We start from the raw sequence: 11,009 nt of genomic DNA on the forward strand, positions 1-11,009 counted from the left end.
ATATATATATATATATATATACATTACAAGTTTATGACAAATTACGTGAAATGAACGTCTGAACGAGGTGAGATCAGTTAAGACTCACGTAGATGCAAGAAAAGAAGGAGTGATCATGATATTAATAATCTTCCTTTTATTAACAGGCTAAAATTACTCCGAATTAGATAACCCCCCTCGTTTTCCTGTCGAGATGAAAGTATCGACTCTGCCATGAATGGGCATGACAGAACGAACAATGACAAAAAGAAAATTCACAGAAATTCGTGGTTGTATCTCGTTGGAAACATTTGCAAATCGAATAATTAACTTCAACATAAAGCGAATCATTAAGTTTATTATACGTCCATGATCTCACGCATAAACAGATAAATTAGAATCTCTTTTATATTCCAGGAAAATTAAAAAGTATACTAAGAAACGGCTGTCATTTTTTTTACGCCAAGTCTTTTGTAGAAATTTTTAAAAATCGTCCAAATTTAAGTGGCAGCCGCTTTCGTATCGAATACAAAGAAATGACAAATCGTCGTACATGGTATGAACAATGGGATTACTAAAGGAATACGATGCAATAATACGGTGCATAGTAAATTCTTGAGACCCTGTTTTCTCTACTTTTTTTTTAAGTATCGTATTCGTCATGAAGGTATGAATATTTGATATACATAAAAGATGATGATAAATGAATGAACGTATTAAAGCTAAATGTAGACAAAAAGGATAATTTTTTATACATGTTCGTCAAACATAATTACCCTAAGATCGTTCCTAGATGCAAAGGATAATATATTAATCACCCTTTTTTGCCATAGATTCAACAACCACCTTTTTATGCCTATTTACAGTTGTGCTTTGCATAGCTCTTTGCATAATTTACTATCGATTTGCAATTCGACGATCTTTGATATAAAATGAAATAAAAAGAAGAAAAATAATGAAACAAAAGAATTGAAAAAGTCGCAGGTCAACATGATTTGAAAGGCACTCGAAGGATGTTTGTCGAAAATCGAGAAAACGAAGAGAAGTTCGTACGATCTTAAAAGCATACTTGACACCTCCAAGATATTGTTAATCAAACAAAAGGCATTCACGGCTAATTCCCTATGCTTGTTTCAACATCCAGCTCGGCGTGTGCAAATCCCAGGAACGGTCATCTACTAAGGACAGAGACTCTGAACGAACAGACCCGGGCGATTGTCGAACGAAGGGGCTCGTAGTAAACTATTTCTTTTCGGACTTCGAGAAAAATCTTTCGCAAGTGTTACATACCAGGAAAATCTGATGAAGTAACACGCCGGGCAGGACTTTGCCTAATCGTGCCAATAAAATAAGAATGCTAATTGCGCACAACGAACGAACGTAAAATTCAGTGGAAGGGGCATTAAACAAGCGTGCGCTCGGCCGAGTGAAAGTTTTTGAAAAAAATAAAAAAACCAAACGTAATGGGACAGGAGAGGAGAAAGAAAGAAGGACCACGAAGCAAGATCGTCATAAATCGATCAATCCTATTGCGATTACGCGAACCTATTAATCCTCACCTTGTCACGTCCTCGCAGATCAACTGAGTGACACTGACTGAAAAGGAGAGCGACTGTATTGCAAGTATTGCGATCCTTCACAGAATTCTCCACGTCGTTTTGATACCGTGGCATTAGGAAACTAGTCGTACTACATATCTGTCGAGGTTTTGACACTTTTTTGAACGAGCACGTGCGTAGGGCGATTTTGATCATTGGGCTACTGACTATTCTAATTGAGAAATATGTTCACACACACAGACGACCTTCGGTGGAAAAGGAAAAAACGATTGACTCGAGGCGAACAGTTGTCGAACAGTTCGAAGAAACTCTAATGAAATTCCATTTTCGGAATCAGACAGAGGATAAAGTAAAAAAAAAAGAAATGATAAAGTAAACAATGATCAAACGTAAGGAGTTTGTTAAATTAACAATGAGGATTTCAAGAAACGATGGGAGAAACGAAGCAAAGGGTACGATGAATCCGAAGATGAACTAAAGAGTAAAATATAATAATTTGTGACGATGTTAGAGAATTGAACTAAACGTAGAATCACAACCACGATCGAACAGCACTCGCTCAAAAAGTGCGTTCATGATTAATTAGATGGAGACAGATATAAGAAACAATACAGAGATCGATAAATATTTGTTACATACCAATTACGTGTTAATCATGTAATAATATTAACACTAAACGTACCAAGCGGGGTCAAATGACCCCTTTCAAAATTTACTTTGTAATTGTACATTTATTGTTATTTCTTTCGCTCGTCTAACTTTCTGCAAATTCTTATATTTTCTGATTGTTTAATTTCTCTTAACTTATTTTTTACCGAGAAAAATTCTTTGCGAACCTTATGTACCACGAGGGGTCATTTGAACCCTTATGGTAAGAATAGGTATGAGTAAAGTACCGGTACGTTTAGTGTTAATAAGGCGAATGAAATAATTGAAATAATACAGATTCATCTCATCATATGAATAATAAATCGAGCTAAAACCTGTGGTGGGGTGTCGCAGTATGACTTCAAAGCCAACAACGATGACGACGCAGACCACGAAGACGGCTTGCTTTCCATTTGAATTCTGATTACTCCTCCTGGACGGCAGTCCTTTCCCAGTCGTCGGATCTCCATGGTCGGTGCTCCCATGCAAATAAATTGTGCGTTCCTTCACCGATACACGTTGTCTCGATACGACCGTGTTAAGATTCAGTAATTCTCGCGAACTTCCCTCGACATCCGCCTAATGTACAACCCCGATATTCGACAAACATAGTGTGCCCATTCGCGCAAAGCTGATCATCATTTACACGAAATTTTAATCCAATTGTATCCAAGTGTGAATCAAAATCTATCCAAAAGATGAAGTACAAAAAGATTTCGTCATGCCACCGGCCCTGGTTATCACTGTTATTACTGACAATGTGTTGTGCATGGATCCAAGCAACCCCAGAAGCCTGGAAAACGATGAAGGAGACGCTACCAGCGTACGCAATCACCGATTTTATCGACCATCTAAATTCGACCAAATGTCAAAGAGATATGAAAATGTTTCGTGATGCGGTGGATCACAAAATATTATGGGGTTTGAGAAGTTAGTAGGACTTTAATAATTCGATGAATTCCAATCGGTTATCGAATCGATAAGAACCAAAGAAAAAGGGGAAAGAAAGGAAACGATGACGAATTTACACTGGCCCGTGAATCGGGTCAAAATTGCATCGTGTTTGTGGCTGTGTTTCGTAATTGTGCGTTTTTATTGTTCGTATATTAAACTCGTTTATAACGCGGAAAATTCGGCTGGATAACGCTAAAAACGGCCACTCTTGTGCAACTGCGAATTCTCCGGGACGCGATTACGATGCGATTGTGTCAGATATGTAATTTTTCGTCGAGCCAACCCCCGACTCCGTGACTTTCTTCTCGTGTTGCACAAGAAACTAGTTTCTTCGGCGGAGCGCGTAAAAGCAGCGCGGTTATACGAACGCGATCGTTTGTCGATCGTCACTCTGTTTTCGTGATCAGCTGATTGACTTCGAGCATAGCCTGATTGCGCCGAATTTCTCATTCGTCATAAACCTATATCGATCATATCTTATGTTTTTCAAGCGTTGGACGCCAGCGGGGAGCCAAACTCAGGTTTCACCAGTGGGAACAATTTTTGGACAGGAAATCGTTTTGATTGCATTCATCTTAGTTCGAACTCTACGATACAACTGTTGCCGAAACATGAACAGAACAATTCTTTGTATCGGAACCCAAACGAGGAGTTTCCACCATTTGAGCTTAACTTCTTTTCCGCCTACCTGCGACATTACAGTACTACACAATATCATGTATATATAGCGGACGAAGTAAGTATGCAGATACTTTAGAATCCGTATCTCGATTGTCGCAGCCACCGGATAGATAAGATTTGCATGTCCTGCGATCTTAACGGTGCAGGAACATTTGAAAACTCGTACCATTTTTTAGAGCATAATAATTCTTGGTCTCTGCCTACCAAAATCGTGTACCAAAGATGAAGTCACAGTGATGGTGGATAAAATGTTGCGCAATGAAACTCTTTTTATTGCCAAGCTTTACTCTATGCACTTGAAAGTGATCGAAGTCTCTAATTTACAGAACAATTATAAATGGCTCCACAATCCGGAGATAATAATATGCATGTATGTAAATTAGGAGCGTAATTGAATATTATAACTTTTCGAGATCGGATCGACGTCGGTATATTACAGTTGCAATACCGACTAGAATCGTTAAAACTTTGCTTGCAGATTAATTTTGTCACTGGCACTCGGTTTGGTGATATTAGGCACGCTGTACGATGTTATTGTCTATCAAAAGCGTTTGCGTAAGAAAACGGAGTTCCTTACTTTTGAGAATAACAACACGACGGGTAAGTCATTCCATTCATCGACGCGTTACCGACTAATGATGTTTCACATGCGTAATTGCTCGTTGAAGCATTTTAAAAGTATTTTTAGCAAGAAAGAAGGTCGGTCAATTGATCGATCTCTAAAAAGATATCGTTTTAAATCACTTTGATTGATATCGTAACATAGAATAAACTTTGAATAGAACTGAAAAACGACATGGAAGAGAAATGCGAGAACAATCATGATGAAGCAGCCCTTGCGACGATAAAACCAAAAAATAAATTCGGGAAATATCTTATCTGCTTCTCCTGTTATTCGAACTTGCAGCATATATTTAGAATAGACTCGAATTCAGAAAGTATAGATATGTTTCATGGCATGAGATTCATGGGAATGGCATGGATTATCATAGGGCATACATTCTTCTATGGGACCCATAATATAGGTGAGACATCTTTAATGGAATATACTATTGTTCCTTCCCAAACCGACTTCTGATGTAGGAAGTTTGTAAATGAATATATATCCCTTACGTATATAGGCAACAAATACGCTGGCTCAATACTATCGGAAAAATTTTACATGCAAGTCTTAACCAATGGAACATTTTCCGTGGATACCTATTTCTTTATCAGTGGCTTTTTACTATCGTACGTATTTCTGAAGATAGAACAGAAACAAAAGTCAGCCATGCACCTAAAAGCAAAAGTGGCGCAATTTTTCTCACTTATAGTAAAACGATACGTAAGGTACCGTATGCTAATAATATGAATTTAGTTCTGGTAATGAGATTTCAATGGGAATAAAACTTTATCAATTAACTTTGAAGGCTTACACCCGCTCTCCTCCTCACGATGGTGCTCGCGATATTGAATTTTGCATGGTACAACAAAGTATCCATATTTATTGCCATAGAGAAACCAGAAGCTGTATGCAGAAAATATTGGTGGAGGAATTTACTTTACATCAACAATTTGTTCGCCTGGAATGAAATGGTACGTATGATTTTATTAAATAATTTAAGGCAAGCATCATTAGAAAAGGATAATTTACAAGAAGCAATACTTTCAGTGTCTTTCCTGGACTTGGTACTTAGCAAATGATATGCAGTACTTCATTTTTGGCTCGTTCCTTCTACTATTATCGCTCTCGTGAGTTTTGCGTTTTATGTCTTCGATCATTTGCCGAAGAACTTTAAACTTTAGATTACTAATTTGCTTCACAATTTTAGACACTACAAAACTGCTGTCGGTATAAGCATTACTATAATATTTGGATCGATATTGTTTACTGCTTACACTACATATGAACTTTCTTACATTCCTACGTAAGTATACAAAATATATGATATCCATCTCATATGAAATACGTGTATATATATATATATATAAGTTTATTTTTCTAGACTCGACGGACAATATGAAGTATTGGGCAACATTTACCAAAGACCGTGGTATAGAATTCCACCATATCTAATAGGTGTCGCCACATCCCAGCTTCTTTCCAAATGGAATTACAAATTACATTTATCGAAGGTAATATATGCTATTAGTCATTCGTTTCTTAGATTATCGTTTTTGAAGTATACATGGTTATAATATTATGTACCGTTCTTAAATTTATCTTTCAGAAAATGTTAATCACTTGTTGGAGCTTAGGAGTTATCTGTAATTGTTCGATTCTCTTTGGTATAGTCAACAAAAATATATCCATAAATACATCCATGCTTTACACTTCCTTAAGCAGAACCTGCTGGGCTTTTGGTATAAGTTGGCTTGTAATTGCCTGCTGCACAAATAATGGCGGTAAATCAATTATTTTTAAGCTTCTCATTGATGTAATAATGTCATTTTTCTTCTTATTGTAATATTTTTAATACACACGCGTTACAATGTTTCACACACGATATTCTTATAACAAGTTGATGAATCATGTTCAAATGTATTTTTATGTTTATAGGTATAGTGAACAAAATTTTATCATACAGCGGCTGGATTCCTTTGAGTAAATTAACGTATTGCACTTATCTTCTAAATCCTATAATTGTACTTTCGTTTTATTCATTCAATAATTATACTATCTTCATTGATGTATTATCATCGGTAAGTGTAATTACGTATCAATTGAAGCAATATCAACAAAATATTATTGAAAATAACATTCTACTTCCTTTCAGATATTTATGTTCCTTGGAACAATTATAATTTGCTATATTTCTGCTATTTTGTTATCCTTAATATCAGAGGTGCCATTTATAACGCTTCAACGACTGATCATTTCCCCACGAAGAAGAACGAAATGAGTACATAGCGATAATTTTGGGACATTTAATTTTATTATGATATTTTTCACGTTTAATGTGGTTTATTGTTTCTGAAATCATTCACAGTGTTATTTAATGGTTCTTACTACCTGGGAAGGAGGATCAATCTATAGAATCATTTGCGCAAAAATTGTAAACCTTGTTTTCCTTTTTTATCAGTGAGCGTTTTGTACATAGCAAAGTGATTCGAGCGAAAAAGGAAAGCTCATATATAAATAACTACAGATCATTGAAGGATGAAAAAGTATCTTTGTCGTGCTACGAATGGACTGGGGAATGTATCCTAGGTGGTGCCGGTGATGTCATTGATCGATTTGCTCGACTAGCCTGTTCACGACGGCCTTCCTCGAGTTGTTTTTCGAGTTGTTCCTTTAAAACTAGTAATTCTCTCGTTCGTTGGTAAACAGGATCCTTGAAGTATACAACACAAGGAATGTATAAACAATGATTTGAGACAACCTAAAGAAATTAGATCACTAAAATATTTAATATACCTGCTGTCGCATACTAGGATTCCATCTGCAATACAGACTTTTCCATGGTTTAATGTATCTCATACTAGCAATTGGCATTAAAACCGGTTGATAATTAGGAGCAGCCCAGTACAAAGGATTTTGATACAATGATAACTGACTATTTGTATATGACCATAAGGAAACAGTTTTTTGTTTCACTTGTTCCTGAACTCTTTCGCGTTCACTGTAGATATAATTATAAATGATGACTGTAGCAGATATACAACGATTAATGTAAAGTATTTAATATACCTGCTAAAGAGAAATGTTCCAAATCTACAAGAATACAAGTGATCGAGGATAGTGATTAGAAAATGTTCGTTGAACTCAAACGCATTAGGAAATTGACGACTTATTTGCCACACACAGTCCATAAACTGCAAAAATACCGGAGATCTGTCTGCGTCACTATGATGTTCGTCACCATGACCGATCCTCTGAAACGCATTATTAGAATTATAACACTTTAAATAAACGTACAAAATATCTAATTAGACATTGCGTCGTATACCTGTTGAAACTTATGACCAAAACTAAGCCATTCTTTTTCTATAAGCACTTCAAAACCTTTGATGGTTCTGTAATATGGATCTAACATTAACATGGCAAGAGCTGTGAGCTGTAAAAAGTTATACATATTAAAGGTACACTATGCTTAAAATACAATTGGTATTTCTTAATTACCTGTGCTGTTCTATCCCAACCATCCGAACAGTGCACTAACACTGAAGTTTTATGATTTTCAACTTTATCTACAATTCGTAGTGCACCCGCAAGTACGTATTTTATGTGCTTTAACCAAACGGTAGATTCTATTCCTGATAACCATCTGGCTTCATCAATTGTCGGAAAACATAATTCTAAAAGGCAATTAATTGCAATATTAATATTTTGTTTTCAACTTAAAAAGACTTATCAGTAATATTCTACCTTTTAATTTTCTAAGACTTTCTCTCATTACATGTATATTATGAATATCAAGAAATACGAGCTCTGCATTTTGATAAGCGTCTTCACTCTCGTAACCACCACCTTTAGCTTTGTTTGCCACTGCGTTAGGCATTGGTCGGGCATCCATGATAAAAAGTTTATGACTTTGTGCATTGGCGTCCATTATTAGCTGAACGTATCGCTCGTCTTCGCGACTGCGTTTACCACCAACACCTACTAATGGTTGAGCGCAACGAGTTATTGTTGCTTGACTTTCTGGGTGGATCCACGACAGTACCGGAAGCCTCCCTCTACTTCGAAATGCTGCCGATGCTTGTAAATCTTCATCAGTTGCTGCTGCAGGTACTGCCCAGACGGCTGGATAACTGTCACATATCGAATACATATCGTTGATTTTCGATATCTTCCACATATCATTGTTTACTCCCTAAAAGTAATTGTAATGCTAATACGCGCTTTCTTGTTATTAAAATTCGAGATATATAATACTTTTTACCATTCGTTTTAGTTCCGCTATTGGCTCGTAAACATTCCATCCATTTTCAGAAAATGTTTCGGAATATTCAAACGCAAATAAGGGTAATTTATGAGATAAAGGAAAGGAATACTGTTGAAGTTTCTCAAAAACATCTCTTCTGGAATGATTTTCTTGCTTATGAGCAAATCTAAGATTTCGCATGTCTTTACAGAAGACTTCAATGCCATAAGAATTTTCGCCTTTGCTAGACGCACCGCCAACTTTTTCAATTCTACTAACAACACCTAGAGGTACTTCAACTACATAAGGCGTTTCACGATCTACACTTCGAAAGTGAAGTTTGTAATTTGTAATACTAAGAATTCCCCTGACTGGTCCTGAATAAGGGCACACATAAGTCACTTCATGAGCAATGCCTTGTACACGTTCCCCATTTAAAAGCGGTGGGCCTGTCTCTCCACCAGATAAATTCTGTGGAAAAAGCATAAGTATATTTTTAGGGCAATCTGTAAATAATAGACACAAGTATCTAACTGCTATTTCAGCTAAATATGCTGGTAATATATACACTGAAAAAGTAAAAGTGATGCAACAGAATTTGCCAACAAAGAGATGAAACGTACCAAATAAATGAAATCAAAGACATATTGTCTGAAAAAAAAAAAACAAGTTCTGATAATAAGTAAAGCTAAAAAAAATAGAAAAACTACAGTAACTCTACTCATCTATATAGAACTCACTTTTACTTGATTGTCTTTTCTCGCTTCTAAAGCAGAGACAATATTATTATCTGTTGAAGTAGAGCTTGAGGAAAAACTTTTGGAATGTGATGCTTTATCCCAGCTTTCCTAGAGAAGTTCAATACTTACATACTGTTAGATGATAATTAGATCTAAATCGAAACACTATATGACAAATTAAACTAAGCTGTATTACCGATTCTTGACCCATCTTAGAATTAAGAGAGCTGCTCTTGCTGTCTGAATTGAGAGAATCGGAGCTGGCATTTTTAGAATTGTTTTGTTCAACATTCAGAAGTTCAGCACTACCTCTCTTCTCCATGCTTTCAAGTTAAACAGTTTCTTCTGTTCTCACATTTGATATAATATCATATTTGTATATAATTCCAACTGCTACATCTTCCAATGCAATACCTTTAAAAATAAAATATTAAATTCACTATATATTTATAAGGTATTAAATCTCTGATTTAATATTTTCATTTACATCAATGTATAAAATAGGAATAAACATATGAAAAAAATAATTTCTGCAATAGCAACAATGTAAAATATTGAATTGTTTATACATGTTCACAAATTGAAAAATAATGTATAAAATAGATAAAATTCGCACATTTCTGTCTAGATCACTTAACCTCAAAACTGCGAATTTTCTGTTACAATTCAAATTGTTATGAATATAAATATATAACACATAATTACAAAAATAACAATTAAATATATAAAATACATATTTTATATATGTAAATATGTTGTGATTAATAGTAATATAAACAAAGCTATTTGATGCCACGCCCAGAAGCATTGTAATTATAATTTTCATATATATCAGAATGTACATTAATCATAATACTGTTTAAATATAAACAGTAGCTCAAAACACTAACCTTATTCACAAAGTATTACATAAAGTTTTCTATTATGCTCAACTCTTTTGGTATAACTTGTGTTTGACAGATATACTTAGTTCACGGTCTGGAAACTCGAATAGAAAAATTCAGGAACTAATGTAGTTCGTTTTACACTCACTTTGGCGCTGATGACAACTTTATTTTCAGAACACCTGAAAGAGTAACAATAAAATTTATATCTGTGAGATTATCTTCTTTAATATTGACTTTATCTACATATTCTATGCACTGTTTAGTAATTACTCCTTATGAAAATACATAAAATATATCATTTCTGCACGAAATTGTTCCCGGATCACGTCGCAGTTGTATCTTACTTCTTGCGTACTTCTAAGTACCGCCAAATAGAAATTATAAATTACAGATAAAATTAAAATATTACATTACAAAATATTCTGAGAAAAATTTGAATATTTAAATATAATTCGAACTTTTTCCAAACATTATTTTTAGAACAATAACTATTTTGTTAAAAATTTGTCAAGTTAAAAGGAAGAAACTATGTCAAATTGAAAATTTCACTTTTATGGACGAGTCCAACGAATATATAATTTTGGAAAGCTAAAGGCGAAACAATAACTACGTTTCAATGAGGATAAAAGAAATATTTGACCTTCAAAGTCTCACGATGATAATACGTCTCCATTAGGGAAAAATAGTAAAGAAGAATTTATATTATCAGAAATA

At 34.8% G+C, this 11,009-nt stretch overlaps 2 protein-coding genes across 3 annotated transcripts; one reads left to right on the forward strand and one right to left on the reverse strand.

Annotated features, from left to right (window-relative positions):
* The first annotated feature begins 2,560 nt into the window (after positions 1-2,560).
* Positions 2,561-6,865, forward strand: LOC108554312 (nose resistant to fluoxetine protein 6). Of its 2 annotated transcripts, XM_017909534.1 has the most exons (14): positions 2,561-3,116; positions 3,632-3,876; positions 3,998-4,191; positions 4,300-4,421; positions 4,604-4,846; positions 4,943-5,150; positions 5,231-5,396; positions 5,473-5,552; positions 5,633-5,728; positions 5,807-5,936; positions 6,032-6,206; positions 6,361-6,503; positions 6,578-6,703; positions 6,791-6,865. In XM_017909534.1, exons 1-13 carry the CDS (start codon positions 2,885-2,887, stop codon positions 6,701-6,703), a joined length of 2,160 nt encoding a protein of 719 aa, XP_017765023.1. In that variant the 5' UTR covers positions 2,561-2,884; the 3' UTR covers positions 6,791-6,865. The 2 variants fall into 2 exon arrangements, with proteins under 2 accessions (XP_017765023.1, XP_017765019.1); XM_017909530.1 differs by lacking the exon at positions 6,791-6,865 and having other exon boundaries at positions 6,578-6,718.
* A 99-nt stretch (positions 6,866-6,964) lies between these two features.
* On the reverse strand, positions 6,965-10,371 carry mtm (phosphatidylinositol-3-phosphate phosphatase). Its single transcript, XM_017909604.1, has 10 exons — positions 10,299-10,371; positions 9,605-9,822; positions 9,409-9,516; positions 8,687-9,139; positions 8,170-8,617; positions 7,924-8,099; positions 7,751-7,858; positions 7,492-7,676; positions 7,219-7,423; positions 6,965-7,135 (listed from the first exon to the last, which is right to left on the reverse strand). Exons 2-10 carry the CDS (start codon positions 9,728-9,730, stop codon positions 6,983-6,985), a joined length of 1,962 nt encoding a protein of 653 aa, XP_017765093.1. The 5' UTR covers positions 9,731-9,822; positions 10,299-10,371; the 3' UTR covers positions 6,965-6,982.
* Positions 10,372-11,009: the final 638 nt, after the last annotated feature.

This window comes from Eufriesea mexicana, unplaced genomic scaffold, assembly GCF_001483705.2.
Source record: "Eufriesea mexicana isolate 0111107269 unplaced genomic scaffold, ASM148370v2 scaffold58, whole genome shotgun sequence".
NCBI classification, from domain to species: domain Eukaryota; kingdom Metazoa; phylum Arthropoda; class Insecta; order Hymenoptera; family Apidae; genus Eufriesea; species Eufriesea mexicana.